General features: G+C 45.9%; 1 protein-coding gene and 1 pseudogene across 5 annotated transcripts in view; both read left to right on the top strand.

Annotated features, from left to right (window-relative positions):
- Positions 1–3,806: 3,806 nt before the first annotated feature.
- PLA2R1 (phospholipase A2 receptor 1) overlaps positions 3,807–15,748 on the top strand; it is a 128,418-nt gene continuing 116,476 nt past the window's right edge. For all 4 annotated transcript variants that reach the window (XR_001884900.1, XM_017869139.1, XM_017869138.1 and 1 more), the window contains exon 1: positions 3,807–4,228. Coding sequence is in view for 3 of the 4 variants with exons in the window: in XM_017869139.1 (XP_017724628.1) it covers positions 4,111–4,228 (118 nt within the window). In the remaining variant the exon portion in view is untranslated. The remainder of the gene's footprint in view (positions 4,229–15,748) is intronic.
- On the top strand, positions 6,242–6,685 carry LOC108527701 (cytochrome c oxidase subunit 7B, mitochondrial pseudogene; annotated as a pseudogene). Its single transcript, XR_001884902.1, has one exon. The product of XR_001884902.1 is annotated as a cytochrome c oxidase subunit 7B, mitochondrial pseudogene (transcript).

Raw genomic sequence — 15,748 nt, 5'->3', positions numbered from 1 at the left:
TTTTTTTTTTTTTTTTTTGAGATGGAGAATGGCTCTGTCACACAGGCCAGAGTGCAGTGGCATGATCTCGGCTCACTGCAATCTCTACCTCTCAGGTTCAAGCAATTCTCTTGCCTCGGCCTCCTGAGTAGCTAGGATTACAGGCGTGCACCACCACACCCAGCTAATTTTTGTATTTTAGTAGAGACGAGGTTTCACTATGTTAGCTAGGCTGGTCTTGAACTCCTGACCTCAGGTGATCCACCTGCCTCAGGCTCCCATAGTGCTGTGATTACAGGTGTGAGCCACCATGCTCAGCCTTCAAAAGATATTTTTAGAAGAAAAGGGGAGAGATGTGAAAGAAAAATATCTTGGGTCCCCCAAATCACTAAGCTAAAGGGAAAAGTCAAACTGGCAACTGCTTAGAGCAAACCTGCCTCCCATTCTATTCAAAGTCACCCCTCTGCTCACTGAGATAAACGCATATCTGATTGCCTGCTTAGAGGCTAATCAGTAACCTGAAAAAATGCAACCACTTGTCTCTTATCTACCTATGACCGGGAAGCCCTGCTGTCCACTTCAAGTTGTCCCGCCTTTCCAGACCAAACCAATGTTCATCGTACATACATTGATTGATGTCTCATGTCTCCCTAAAACATATAAAACCAAACTGTGCTCTGACCACCTTGGGCATATGTCGTCAGGACCTCCTGAGGCTGTGCCATGGGTATGTGTCCTCAATCTTGGCAAAATAAACTTTCTAAATTAACTGAGGCCCGTCTCAAATTTTGGGGGTTCACAGTCCCTTGGGTAAACGTTCAACAAACCAGGACCTCACCCTTTCTTGCTGATACCCTGATTCATACAGTGCTCAAAAAGTTTGTTAATTTTGACAAACCACAATCTATACATTGAGTTTTAAATCCCATTTTCTTCACTATCAATACAATTCAAAGTTTTAATATTTTTCTCAAGTTTCAAATGACCCCACACACTGTACAGGAAGTCTTCACTTAACACCATGAACAGTTCTTGGAAACTGCAATTTTGAGTGAAATGACATATAGCAGGTCCTCAAATAACATTATTTCCTTCAACGTGATTTCATTATGACATTGATGAGAAAAAGAAAATTGGTTTTATTATATGCCATTTTGCTTAAAATCATAGTCTCTAAGAACCTATAGATGACGTTAAGTGAAGACTGACTTTATTTCTTTCAACCTCTTTCTTTTCTTCCCTCATTCCTTCGCTCATTCAGCAGAAACTGAGAGATGACTAAGTGCCAGGAAGTGTGCTGTCCTGGAATTCACATTCAGGTGAGAGATATAAATAATGAATTCCAATTCCAAAGGAGAAGGGAAGCAATAGGAAGCTGTACAAAGGCCAGCAGGCACTGAGCCCTGCCTACCGTGTTCCTCAGCTGGAGTCCAGAGCCATAATTACCATTAGCACAGCGCTCTGCAGCCTGGCTTCTAAGCTCTCCTTTGCTCTTGCTCTCTGCTCCTCATGCCCTCCCCACACACCCACAGCTCCCAGAGGTGAACTTTACAGTGTGCTAGCACTGTGCTAAGCACTCTGCATACATTAGCTCATTTAATGCAGCCACACAATGAAGCAAACATTATTATCTCCATTTTACATAGAAGGAAACTGAGGCTGGGTCAAACTAAGTGGTGTGCTGGTAAGTAGCAGAGCTGCCTCTTTTAACCATGACCCTACAGTGCCTCATGAACCTGAAACACATGTGAGACCAGGATATGGGTGGTGGTCATGTTCTTGAAGGTTAAAAAGCTCTTTACCACAGATTTTCATTTCAAAGCTGCAGTGTTTCAGGAACAGATTAAAAAAAAAAAAAAGCAAAAGAAAGAAAAGAAAAAGTAGCTCTTTTCTGAGCGTTCTAATGGTTGAATAGAAAATATGGGGTTGGTAGGCCAGGAAGCTGTCATCACCTCTCTTCATTATACTAATTGCTCTGAAGATGAAATAAGGTTTGTTTCTCCCTTCTTATCCTACTCATAGTCCTAGCTCTGCTACTTCAGAATTGTATCTGCTATGGGTCAAGGGAAGCTTTTTTCCCCCTCATTATACAGAGACTAAAACAGGCCCATAGCATGTGGACAACTCACACTGGTGTACAGCCAGTGAGAGGTAGCCCAATGTCCCAGCAACTGTCCTCATTCGTCAGGGTGCCCAAGTGGCTGCCCTTTATTTCAACCAGGCATGCTTCACTCTCTCCCTTACAAGTAGTTCTCACTCTAACCTTTGTATGATATATATTTTTTTCACAACTTCTTCCCATCCTAGAACAGCCTCTTCCTCCCAATATCCACCATACTATCTGAGCACATTTAGGCCTCTATGCCCACTCCAGCCTAGTCTTTCTCCCCTTTACTGTCACTGCCCTGGACCTCACCAGAGATTAGCATCAGTGTCCCATTTTATGACCTAATTATGCCACATGCATTGCACTTGCCTGCTGCAATGCATGCCAACCTGCTCAGGCAGGGCCAAATCTTCTATTATAATACTACGGGGATATTCCCATAGCAATGTAGTTCTGAGACCATAGGAGAGATGGATACATAGTTTGTAGCTGAAGTCTGTGTAATCTACTAGGCTTAAAGTATTTCTTTTCTGCATGTTTTCAAGCAGGGATGCTGAATTCTACAGGTAATGATATGTTATAGACTCTACACACATTGGAACCTCTCACATCCTCTCAACTCACCTCTTACTCCAGCCCCTCTGCAGCCTGTCTCCCCTAGCTGCCCCCCCCCCCCCACCCTCCTGAGAAAAAACCTGACAGCGCCTCACCTTTTGCCATGCTATGCACCCAGAGCTTCTCAGAGACAAGGCATGGGACCATGCCTGAAACTCACCACTGCTGTAGAACAGTGCAGCAGAGTTAATAACCCTAGGACCTCCCTTACCAACAGGGAAGGATAAAGTCCATGGATAAACGCTTGCCCCTTTTGTCCTTGGACAGACAGTTCTGAGGCTCTCTGAGGTTCCTGCAGGACTGAGCACTTTTTGTTAAGGCAGTGGCCAAGACAACCACTTTCCCTTCTTCCACTTTTAGCTCTGACCTTCAATCCTCCTCCCTGCTGGGCATTTCCTTCCAGGCTCTGCTTTCTGCCCTCCCCTCCCCCTCTCTTATGTTTTAATGACTAATGTCAAGGTCCCGCTGAGGAAAGGTCTTATATAAGCCTGTTCTCAGAATATTAAACACTTACAGTGTTCTGCTGGTTATTTGAAGGAGGACAGTTAGAAGGACTACATTCTAGCCAGGACTGTCCTACTTACTACAGAGAAATTTTTGCTGGATTAGGAAGTAACCTAGGGCAAAGCACTTTGACTTTCTGGGCAGGGTTTCTCAGCTGTAAAAATGGGATAATAGGGACCCCGGCTACTTTGCGGAGCTTGGGGGATCAAAGGAGATGTAAAGAGGAGGTTATTTCAAAACCGAAGGAGCTGAACAATAGAAGAATCTTTGGGTTACTCTGTGGCAAGTAAGGTAGACCACGGGGTGGCCCCTCAGGGGTTTCCAGTGCTCCACATTTCAGAGGAGTCCAGGGCGCTGCCAAAGCGCCCGGGTCGCAGAGCAGCTGGGTTCAGTCTAAGCTGCCCGCGGCAAACCCGCGGTGTTTTCTAGAATCCGGGTGGTTTGCAAACCCGGATGTCAGGCTCCTTGTGCTGGAGATTCTCAAATCGCTCACCCACAACTCCTCTTCGGCCTCCCCCGGAAAGGAGAGAGCGGGGCTGCGAGCTGGAGGAGCAGGGAGTGTGCGCTGGGCAGCCTCACTGCTCCTGTCCCCACCCCAAAGGCAGGAATTTCTGGGATGGGCAGACATGGCTCACCCCTCCTCCTCCTCCTTCCCCAAGCCGCAGTGGGTAGGGCGGGGAAAACCTCCTCGACTTTCCCGCGTCCCAGCGAGAGCCCCGAGTGTCCGTTCACTGTGACGACAGAGGTGGCGGAGTGGGTCTCCAGGGCCCGGGGGTGTCGAGACCCCCGGAGGGGTGGGGCGCGGAGGAGGCTGCGGATCCGCCTCCGCGCGGCAGGGCCGGGTGCTTGGGGTGCAGCTCTGGGCTCCCGGGACAAGGGGCGCCCGGCGAGCCCAGTGGTTAGCGATGCTGCTGTCGCCGTCGCTGCTGCTGCTGCTGCTGCTGCTGCTGCTGGGGGCGCCGAGGGGCTACGCCGAGGACGTGGCGGCGGCGTTCACCCCGGAGCGGCTCCTGGAGTGGCGGGGTGAGTCTCCCAGGGTCGGGGACTGGATCGGTACGTTGGGGAGGGGGGTCGGGGTGGTCGAGGGAGAGGAAGAAGGGGTGAAGCTAGGGGCCAAGCTGGCGGGCAAGGGCGGCCGCGTTTGTAGGGGTTCGTGTGTCAGCAGTCTTGAGCATGGGGGGAGGGAGTGGTGTCCTGCAGCCTCATGTCTAGGCCCAGCACCCCACTCCTGCGGCCCAGCACCCTCCTGGCTTCTGCGGGGGGCGGGCGGCGGGGGGCAGGGCTTGGTCTCGCAGGCAGCTCCTCTCGGCTCTGGTACCCGGAGCCAGCCCGGGGTAGGAGTGTCGGAGAAGTTTCAAAACGGAAACTTTCCGAGAGCTTATTTGGACCGATCGCATCTCGGATAAATCATGGCCAAAAAAAAAAAAAAAAAAAAGGCTCAGTTCGTCCCCTTGCAAAACAAGCGCTCAGAGTGTACTGCCGCCACCTGCGGAGTGACCCCCAAGCCAGGCCTCCCCAGTCCACCCCTTCCTGAAGGAAAACTTTTTTTTTTTTTGAGACAGAGTCTTGCTCTGTCGCCCAGGATATAGTGTAATGGCGGGATCTCGGCTCACTGCAGCCTCTGCCTCCCGGAGTCAAGTGATCCTCCCACCTCAGCCTCCCGGGTAGCTGGGACCACAGGTGCGCGCCCCCACGCCCAGCTAAGTTTTTGTATTTTTGGTGGAGACGGGGTTTCACCGTGTTGCCCAAGCTGGTCTCGAACTCCCGGGCTCAAGTCATCTGCCCACCTCGACCTCCCAAAGTTCTGGGATTACAGGCTTGACCCACCGCACCCGGCCTGAAAACATCAGACCAGGTGAGGGAGAGGAGCCCCAGTGACTCCATGAGCTGTGTGATCTGGAGCCTTTGTGCCTTAGTCTCTGTCAGAGGAAAAATGGGGTTTGTTATATACATGGGACCCCTGAGAATTAAGTTACTCCCCAAACACGCACGTGCACACACAGACCAATTCAGCAAACACTTATTGAGCACCTACTACACATGAGACTCAGAAGGATATGTAAAGAGATGGAAGGAGATTTCTGGCCTGCAGGGGTCCGCATTCGAGAATGGGCCACCTCAGGCAGAGAAGCCTGCGCCTAAGTGCAGAAGTCCATATATGCAAGTAGGAGGGGGACAGGAGGGAGTTAAATATGCCAGGAGGAGACTCCAGGCAGACTCCACCCTCTCTGTCTTTGGAGATAAGTTTGGAGAGAAGGGGTAACACAAGATGTGATCAGTATCTGCGTTCACATTTTTTCCTCCCCAGTAGAGTATGTCTACATTTTTGAGGTAATCTGTTTTAGACTGTGTTTTCTAAGATCCCTGGAGGCTTAATCAGGGGCAGGTAGAACAAGACCATTCTTATTCTAAAGTGATCAAAGTCAGAGATGCTCTTACCTTCTTGGTCAATTCAGTAAAAATTGCTCCTGTGGATGCACATCTGATGCTGTGGTATGTTTGATTCCTTCCCACTAAGTTTACCATGCAGTGGTTATTCCTTTGCATTTTAAAATGTGGGTTTTGACTGGGCACTAGGTGGTAGAACAGGGCAGCAGCCCACAGGACAGAAGTTGGACTGGGCCACACAGAGTATGTGCTGGTGATCTCTGAGCGAAGGGCTAATCCTTTTTATATCTAGCAGACCCAAATCCTGGCCTAAGACAAATTCTCATCAGTGTCTTCTTTTCAGTAGTCAAGGGCACTCTGAAATTAGAGCCATCTGCTAGCCCTTGTACCTACTAGGTGCAATTTGCAAATCTGACAAGGTTGAAATAGTTGGCCTAGAGATTCTTCAGATATGAAAACGCTGCTACTCATTTTCCAAGTAGCACAGAGGTGATGCACCAATCCTCGCGCAGGCTCCCTCCCTGACTCCAGGCATCTGCATCAATAGAATTTCAAGTGTAAGCTAGATAGGTTTGAAGTCAAGTTTTTACTGTCAATACAAAATGGAAAAAGAAAATCTTAACATTGAAAAGGACCTGAGAAGGGTACCTGAAGCGAATTTTCACCAAAGCAGCAGCTCCATTGTCGCAGTTCTAGCTTCACCTTCACGATGTTTCCCTTGGTCAGAAACGCACTAAATCGTCTCCAAGTTCGAAGCATTCAGCAAACAATGGCAAGGCAGAGCCACCAGAAACGTACACCTGATTTTCATGACAAATACGGTAATGCTGTATTAGCTGGTGGAGCCACTTTCTGTATTGCTACATGGACATATGTGGCAACACAAATCGGAATAGAATGGAACCTGTCCCCTGTTGGCAGAGTTACCCCAAAGGAATGGAGAAATCAGTAATCATCCCAGCTGGTGTAATAATGAATTGTTTAAAAAACAGCTCATAATTGATGGCAAATTATAGCACTGTGTACCTATTAAGATATGGCATTATTGAAGAAATAAAGTACATTTGAAACCTTCAAAAAAAAAAAAAAAAAGAAAGAAAAGGACCTGAGACATTGTCTACTCTAGCCCTTTGTTCTTCAGATGTGGAAATTGAAATATGGCTGCCATGTAGTTAGCAATGCTTTGGGGTGCCTCAGTCTACTGCTGTGTTCACTGTACCACATTGACTCACTTTAGCCATGATTGACATCCACAGAGCAACTGAGAGAAAAATGCACACTCATTTTCATTTCCAATCCACTAATAATGGCTATGTGATAATGTACAGCAGATTATACATACAGCATTTTTATCTGAATTGTTTGGTATTATTTATAGATCTGATATGTATTATAAGCATGCCAGCCTTGGGAGGCAGATGATATATTGTATTGTAATGATTTTCCAATGATTTATCAATAATTCTTGATATGGTTTGGCTGTGCCCCCACCCAAATCTTAACTTGAATTGTATCTCCCAGAATTCCTACGTGTTGTGGGAAGGACCCAGGGGGAGGTAATTGAATTATGGGATCTTTCCCATGCTATTCTCTTAATAGTGCCTAAGTCTCACAAGATCTGATGGGTTTATCAGGGATTTCTGCTTTTGCTTCTTCCCCATTTTTCTCTTGCCGCTGCCATGGAAGAAGTGCCTTTTGCCTCCCATCTTGATACTGAGGCCTCCCCAGCCATGTTGAACTGTAAGTTCAATTAAACCTCTTTTTCTTCCCAGTCTTGGGTATGTCTTTTTCAACAGTGTAAAAATGGGCAATACAATTCTGTATTCAAAAGTCAGTAGATACGGTATTATGTAGTAGCTAAGTTATTGGGCTTCAGAGCTAGACAGTCTGAGTTCAAATCCTGACTATGCCATTTACCATCGTGTGACCCTGGACAAGTACTTCACCCGTCAGTAGCTCAGTTTCCTCATCTGTCAAATGGAGCTAGTAGTAATACTAATCTAAGTGTTGTCCTTTTGCTGCCCTCTCACCATAGCGCCCTCCTTCTCTGGCCAATCCAGACTATTTTGACAGGTTGATAGCCCCATAACAATTATTTACTACCCTGTGTACAGCACTGTACTTGGCAGGTCTGAAGCTCATCTCCTCCTACCTTTAGTTCAGGCATCCCCAACCTCCCGGCCACCTACCAGTTTGTGGCCTGTTAGGAACTGGGCCACACAACAGAAGGTGAGCAGCAGCAAACAAAAGAGGCTTCATCTGTATGTACAGCTGCTCCCCATCCTTCACATTACTGCCTGAACTCCACCTCCTGTCAGATCAGTGGTGGCATTAGATTCTCAAAGGAACATGAACCCTATTGTGAACTGCACCAGCGAAGGATCTAGGTTACACTCCTTATGAGAATCTAATGCCTGATGATCTGTCAGTGTCTCCTATCACCCCAGATGGGACCGTCTGGTTGCAGGAAAACAAGCTCAGGGCTCCCCTGATTCTACATTATGGTGAGCTGTATAATTACTTCATTATATATTACAATGTAATAATAATAGGAATAAAGTGCACAATAAATGTAATGCACTTGAATCATCCCAAAACCATCCCCCACCCCACCACCCCACTGGTCTGTGGAAAATTTGTCTTCTATGAAACCAGTGCCTGATGCAGAAAAGCCTGGGGACCTTTGTTCTGGTTGGTTATTCCAAGGAGCCTGATTGTGGTTGTTTTCCCTGATCAGAATCTGAGCCCTTCTTCTAGCAAGTGCTAAGACATGCTAACTTCACTCACTCAAGTACTCCAGATACAAAGAGGACAGGGGGGAGAAAGAAGAAGAGGATGGAGCATCCTGGTGAAAGCTGGGCATAGTCATTGCTGAAGGAAATGATCAGGGGGCAAGTAAAATGGTTTTGAAGCTTTGTTGAGGGTTGAAAAATGATCAATGTGAAATGGTCCCCAACTAATATCGTAGGGGAGTTTCCTTCTGTAGTGCTCAGCTTCCCAGAACAGGAGTGGAAAGAACCCAAGTCTGTGTCAGTGCCTGGGGACTCTCAGGGTAGGCTCTTCTAAATGACCAGTGACCAAGGGAGGTGAGGGTGCTGATGAGTGTGTGGTCAGTGTGCTTACCATCAGGTCCTAACTTGGGAGAATAAAGTGAAACAGGGTTGGGTGTACAGGGTGTCTCTTGACATGCTGTGCCGATGGAAAGAGGGGTAGGGGCTGATGACCTCAGTCATTCATTATCTGTCAGGCACTATGTGTTTTATCTCCCTATTTTACTTGGGCTCATCCAAAAGCAATTCCTGAGACATGTTTTCATTAGGGTGCAAGTAGTTGTTTTTTAAGAGGTGATTCTAGGAAGCATGGTAAGGGAGTGAGGACATGAGACCAAGGAGGGAAGAAAGCCACCACAGGCCACTGGGGCTCAGTTTCACAAAGAACCCTTTGAGGAACTGTATAGAACTCAGTGGACCCACCGACAGACAAGAAGCTGAAGTATTTATCCACCAACTCCCACCTCTTGTTGTCTAAGGGTCACTCCTGGGGCATTCACCCCCTGGTGCTCCTGGTCTCCCTGAAACTCTCAGGCAGAGAGCCACAGAAAGTCACTGGGAGTGCACGGGGCCTGTCTACAGGTGAGTGAGCTCCAGGTTAGGGGGTGTGAGGAGGGAACCAACAGAATCTGCTACCCACCTCCAGATTGGGGAGGTAAAAACATGAGTAGGATGTGACACTGGCCCCAAGAGGCTGTGAATCCAGGGACAGATACAGAAACACAAACAATTACAAAACAGCGAGAGAGGTCTTATGATAACTAGGGATGAGCAAAGTGCTGAAGGCATGCAGAGGAGGCGCTGGCCTGGGGAGCTGGAGGCTCATAAAAAAACATTTGTTTTCCTAAAGGATAAGTAGGCAGTTGCCATATAGGAAAAAGGAGACTAAGCATTCCTGGGAATGCATATTTCATGTGCAAAGGCACAGGATCATGTGTCAGGCAACAGTAAAAGTTCAGTGAGCTGAAAGTTCCCTTCTGAGCTCTTTTGGATTCAAGGAAAGAGGCCCACTGAAGGTCACTCAAGCAAACGTGGAGTTGTTGTAATGGTCCCAGGATCTCAAGGGGGGCCCAGGACAGGTTCTTCAGGGCAGCCAGATCTTCTGGGACACAGGTACTGGCCACTGACATGAAGCATTACTTTATGTGTTTCTCTCTGTCTCTGGGGCTCTATGGTGTCTCCAGCTTGGTTGTTCTGTTGACTAGTTTCTTTGGCTTTGACTAGCAGGACTTTCCTGTGTAGCTCCCTTAGCTTCCTGGGAAGAGTCCCTTAATTTCCTAGGAGAGGGGTCCAGTTACCTTCTTCACAGCATGCTAGTCAGTTCCTGTGCTCTGCCCTCGAGTCGAAGGCCTTCCCCTGGCTAATTGGCCATGGCAGGGGCAAGAGGTGGACACAGGGATGGATGCTGCTTCATCCGGGGCTGTGGATGGGGTAGACCACCAGAGTAGGGCCCCAGGCAAAACAAGAAGCAGTGACATGTCTATATTTGGAAGCATGAGAGAGATGAGGAAGAGTTGGTTGGAGGCACCCTGCTTCCAGAAACAGTCTGGTCCAGTGAATTGGGTACTGCTGAGAAGGGCCTTGTGGGTTTGCACAAAGGGGAACCAGATCGCATGTTTAAGTTTAGAAGCGCCATGTTCCATTTGGGCCTTGAAGAGAGGGTCTCTTGTCACCTTGAAGAGGGTAATTCTTGAGGGCAGCAAAGAAACCGTCTGGATAGTTAAAGCTGAGCTAAGTCAATCCCGATAGGAAGATTGAGGAACAGAAAGTTTTGTTCAAGAAACAGGGTTTAAAAAGAGGAAAATATATATTTAAAAACAATAACAAAAGAAAACAGTGAAGGTTAGGAGATGAGGGAAAACTGCGGAATAGGAGAGGTAGTGGTTATAGAGTGCAAAATCCAAGTTTTAGAGATGGACCTATTCTTGGTAGTGACCAGATCTGTGATATGGTTGTGGGAGTGGTCACCAAAGTGGAGAAGAGGCAAAAGAAGGTCCTCACCACAGAGAGGTCAAGGAATCCAATGTCCTGTGCAAAGCTAGGTTGGAGTAGAGTTTGGGACTCTTTTGTCAGCAAACCACAATAAGAAACACATTTTACGTCACAACCCACAGCATATAGGTCTACATATGTATAACTGAAACAATGTTTCATTTTTAAAAAATATCCTTATCTAATATGACATGCTGCCACATTTCCCCCTGTTTCATTCTGTTTTGTTTTGTCTAGCTAGTCATAACACGCTCAGTTGATTGCATGACCATAAATGGGCCACAATCTGCAGTTGGGAAAGCATTGAGTCAGTGTTAGGTCATTTGTGTGGAAGCTAAAGTGGCTTTGGGGTGTGGAGACCAGCGGAGAGTCTGCTGGTATCAAACCATGGTGAATGTGGGGAACAGTGGTTCAGGGCCGAGGGCCCCAGTGGCGAGGAAGAGGGGTAGGTGCCACCTTCTGAAAAACGCCAATAAGAGCCACTACCTGGAGGCGGCAGAGGGGAGAAGCTGTAGCCCTGAGATTTCCCACATAGCTTCTGTTTCTAATACAAAGGTAAAAATGCCCCTCTACTGCTTCTAGTATTTTCTAACAGCTGGGGAGTCGTTACTCTTTGTTGTTTTACTTACATCGACACATTGTCTCCTCATCTAAACAGGTAGGCAATATTAATACATACCCTTCTTTTACAGATGAAGAAGGGTTAAGCAACTTGTGCCCACAGGAGCTTGTAGCATGGGGTTTGAATCAAGCACTCAGCACTAGTGCAAAGGATCCCTGAATAGCTTGTGACCCCATGGTATGGTTCATTCTGTATCCCGCTGCACGACAGGAGCATACGATTTGGTTTCACAGCAGGAAGAAGAGGAGGCCAGCCTCTTGCTCTCTGCAACTCCTCCTTTTCCAAACCCCTCCTTTCACAAGTGGGAGTGATATTTTCCTAAAGCAGAAATGTGCAAAGCCACTGATTTATGTATTGTTCTAGGCAATTCTGATGTCCCTAGGTAATGAGCCATTCTACTAATCTGGAGATGGAATTTCAGTAAAAGTGTGATCAGAGAGTGGTTTAGCTGCCCTTCCTGGCCATGAATCATGCTAGTCATCTTGACTCCATTTCTCCCGTTTCTGTTTGTCATCCCTCAGCGTTTCTTCCCCTTCATACTTTTCTCATCCCACCTTCTCTACCTGCCTCCTTTCCTGGCAAGCCTTTGTGAGTCAGCATAGATGTCCAGTTTTCCTGGTCCTATTTACTCTTTCTCATTAAGCCTCTAACTATTTTCCTATTGTTGGTTGTCACCATAACTGATACCACACAACGCAGGTTCCAAGCCCATGACAGGAAAGATGGGGCCACACAGATGGCTTAGTTGTCCCTGCAGCTCCCCTTCTTTGACCTAACAATCTGCTTATTTATATCAAGTTTTCTGAAGAAACGATCCCCTTGTGTTGCCTCTTCTGAACTCAATCCTAATGCCGCAAATCCTCATGTAATCTATCAAAGTAATTGATTTAAGACATTTATAAACCCTTCCCTCCATTTTTCTTTTTAGAAATTATGCTTGAGAGCCTTTTGGAGATGTTCCAATGCATAGCTAGGAGCATAAATTATATTTTGAACTGATCAAAGCAAAAAGAAATATTATTGTTCATAAAATAAACAAAAGAGCACCATATAAACACTATATAAAGTCATTTAGGGAAAAACATTTTATAAAGCCACTCAAGAAAATTAGAAAATTATAATTAGAATTTCTGTAACTTGGGTTCTGTGACACAGAGCTAAACAAAACAGAAAAGTCATAACCACTTGGCTTTTTAATTTATGATACTTTCCAGACAACTACAGTTCCAAAGAAATATGGAAATAAAGTAGTGTTACCACTTCTAGCTTTTGGTATTCTGCTCTTGAGAACTTTTCAATTATGAAAATATAAACAGGAATCTCAAAGTAATTATTTAACTATAAACATTTTTTTTGTTTTGCTACTCTTTGGCACCATTCATATTCAAAGTTAAGATTGGCTTTTATTTTTATTAATATTTATAAAGTGATCATCATAGCTGAGATAATCCTTATCAAGGTCTTGTGAGGCCAGCACTATTATTTTTTCTTTTATTATAAATTTAAACTTTTGTAAAGAAGGGGCCTTGCTGTGTTGCCCAGGCTGGTCTCAAACTCCTGGTCTCAAGTTGTCTTACAGCCCCAGCCTCCCAGAGTGCTGGGATTACAGATGTGAACTACACACCCAGCCCCAGCATTACTATTAAACCCATTGTGCAGATGGGAAAACCAAGGCAGATACTCTCCTAGTTTTAAGCAGCTCTGCCCTAAAAAAAGTGCTCTGTAGTTTGCCAAGGTCTTTTTGCTATAATGTTAACCTTGTTCAAATGCAAACAAGAAGAGCTTCATGGGGATATCACCAGTGCAGTTGCACAGGGTCCTATAGTCAGAAGGGCCTTCTTTCCACTTAGGGTTTAAAGCTCCATGGTTTGGGGTCTTGGGATTTGTAATTATTTCTATCTTTGAAATTGTGTGCTGTGCGTGATGTCCAATGGAACAATGGAACTCAAGCCAGAGGTTTGGAGCCTCTGTTCAATTCTGCCTGGGGTCCCCTGTCTACCTCCCCGGGATGGGTTCTCAGCTGCCTCCCCCCTACTCCTGCCCCACAGTTGCTGCTGCCTTCTGCACACAGTGGCAACCAGGTTGCATTGAAGTTGGGGGACTGGAGTCCTGGGCCCTGGGAGTGGATGCCTTGTGGCATCTGGGCAGTGCAAGGCAGCATTTGTCACCACTGGACTGATAGCACTTCTGTGGGTTCTGTGAGGGCTGAGTGGGAACGTGTCACGTATCCTCAATCCAGGTACTATATTCCAAGCATGTTATAGCTCAGAGGTTGCAATCTCTTGTGGGCCCAAGGGAAGGGGACATTGACTTGACTTCCCCATGTCCAGCTGAGACCACATATTTTCATTATACCCTGGACCCTGCAAATGATGCGGACAGCCTGAATAAGAATGATAGGGATGGTTCTGACTTGAATTTTGTTTCCCCCCACCACCAAATTCATATAAAAATGAGACTTTACTTGGAGATAAGGTCTTCACAGAGGTAAATGAGTTAAAATGAGGCAGTTAGGGTAGCCCTAGTCTATTATGAGTGGTATACTCATAAGAAGGGGAAACTTGGACACAGAAATATGCATAGAGAGATGATGTGAAGAGACACAGGGAAAAGGTGGTCCTCCAGGGGCCAAGGAGAAAATCCAGGATCCCATCCTTCCCTCACAGCCCTCAGAGGGAACCAACTCTGCCACATCTTGATCTCACGCTTCCAGCCTCCGGAACTATGAGAAAAGAAATTTCTGTCATTGAAGCCACTCAGTTTGTGGTATTTTGTTATGGCAACTCTAGTAGCAAATCAATACAGGGACTAACACTCTACCTACCACTAAATGTTTTTTTGTTTTGTTTTGTTTTAACATTTCTGCCTTGCACTGTAGTAAATGTTTTTTTTTTTTTAATGGCCATACTCTCAAAGCAGCTAAGATGGATAGCTCATTGTAAGCACTTTTGTTTTCAGTCATGCCATATCATTTCCAGAGTTGTTTTGGTTGATGATGGAGTTGTTTTCTGGTTTTGTTGGTTTTTTGTGACCCAGTCTTTGAATCATTTCCAGGCTTTAATATGCAGGCATTTGTGAGGGCATCTTAACAATGTTCTGTCTTTTTGTCCTTGCCCTAACTTGCACTTTGTAATGAGGCATGCTTTTGACTGAGATGGTATATTTTCAACAGAGTGTATAAGGTAATCATGGAGCTGCTGTAAATAATGATTTTTACACCAGCAATGTCTGTTAGGTACTTTCCAGTTAAATAAAGGTAAAACAATGGGAGAAGAGACGAAAAGCTAAAAGGAAGAAGAATGTTTTCAACTCAGTTTAAAAATTCATTGGTAAGATACAGAGGTCTAGCAAAGAATCACGGAAGAGAGATTTTCTGCCAGGGTCAGCAACTGCTAAATAAGGACAGAGCAGGAGGACAGAGGAGGGAACAGGAATGGCCAGAGAGTGGCAAGGACAATCTGAAAGGGTAAACCCCTCCTGGCACAGGGGTTAGTAACAGGCAATTTGAAGCCTCACAGAACTGCAGTCCGGTGGCACTGATTATGCTGGGTTTCATTTTTCCCACATGTGAGAAAGACTATTGTGGGAACTTGGAGAGGCAATTTGGGGAGGTTAGAGAGAAAAGGGAAGAGAACATGTACAAAGATCTATCAAGAGGGATCCACGACCCTGTGGAGATGGTGATTATCCAGGTTCAGAAGCTATAGGAGAATAAGGAAGGCTTAGAGTTAAGGGCAATGCTAGGACAGAGAAAGAGAAGGAAGTTCTGAGACAGGACAAAGAGGTGTCTTAAAAAATGTATTTGGTTAACTTTTTAGTTGATTAATAGAAGGCAATTGACAGGAACTCAAAAGCTTCAGATTAAGAGACACATGAAAACTCAGATGATTTGAGATAAAATGCACATTTTCATGCAGAGAGAGGTAGGAAGGGCTGGCCCACTTTTCACTTTGTTCCGTGGATCTATTCTTTGAAGAACCATGTACATGCTGATTGCTGCAAGCATGGGAAATTCCTCACTTATTGGTTTGAAAGGTCATATTAAGAATCCAGATTTTCTGCATCACTCGGCCATGAATAGGACTTGATTCAGCAGCTTACAGTATCCCTTCCTGCTACAGAGTAATCTTAGGAATGCAATCAGCTCTGAATCCATTGTTCACTAAATGGAACAGATAGAGACAAACCCAAATTTGTGAAGCTGGAAAAGGTCAATACATCTCAAGAGAGAAGCTGCTCACCTTCAGATTGGTTACAGAGGAGAGATGCTCTCCCCATTTCCTTCTGGACTGTGTCCCTGCTGAAACCTAAATACTGTCAGAACAGCAAGGAAATGGACAGAGTCAACAGAGGCTGCAGGGCAGGAAGGGCGTGAGCCCAGCACTAGCTCTGTGGGTAGATGGAGTAGAAGCAATTTCAAACCTATGGACTGGGGTAGGAGATTGAAATTGGGCTGCAGCCTGCATGCTGTGGCTTTCTAATAGCTTGTCT

This window comes from Rhinopithecus bieti, unplaced genomic scaffold (genome assembly GCF_001698545.2).
Source record: "Rhinopithecus bieti isolate Rb0 unplaced genomic scaffold, ASM169854v2 scaffold_4600, whole genome shotgun sequence".
NCBI classification, from domain to species: Eukaryota; Metazoa; Chordata; class Mammalia; order Primates; family Cercopithecidae; genus Rhinopithecus; species Rhinopithecus bieti.
Note: the sequence above shows the minus strand (reverse complement) of the source record. Positions and strands in the feature narration are given on the sequence as shown.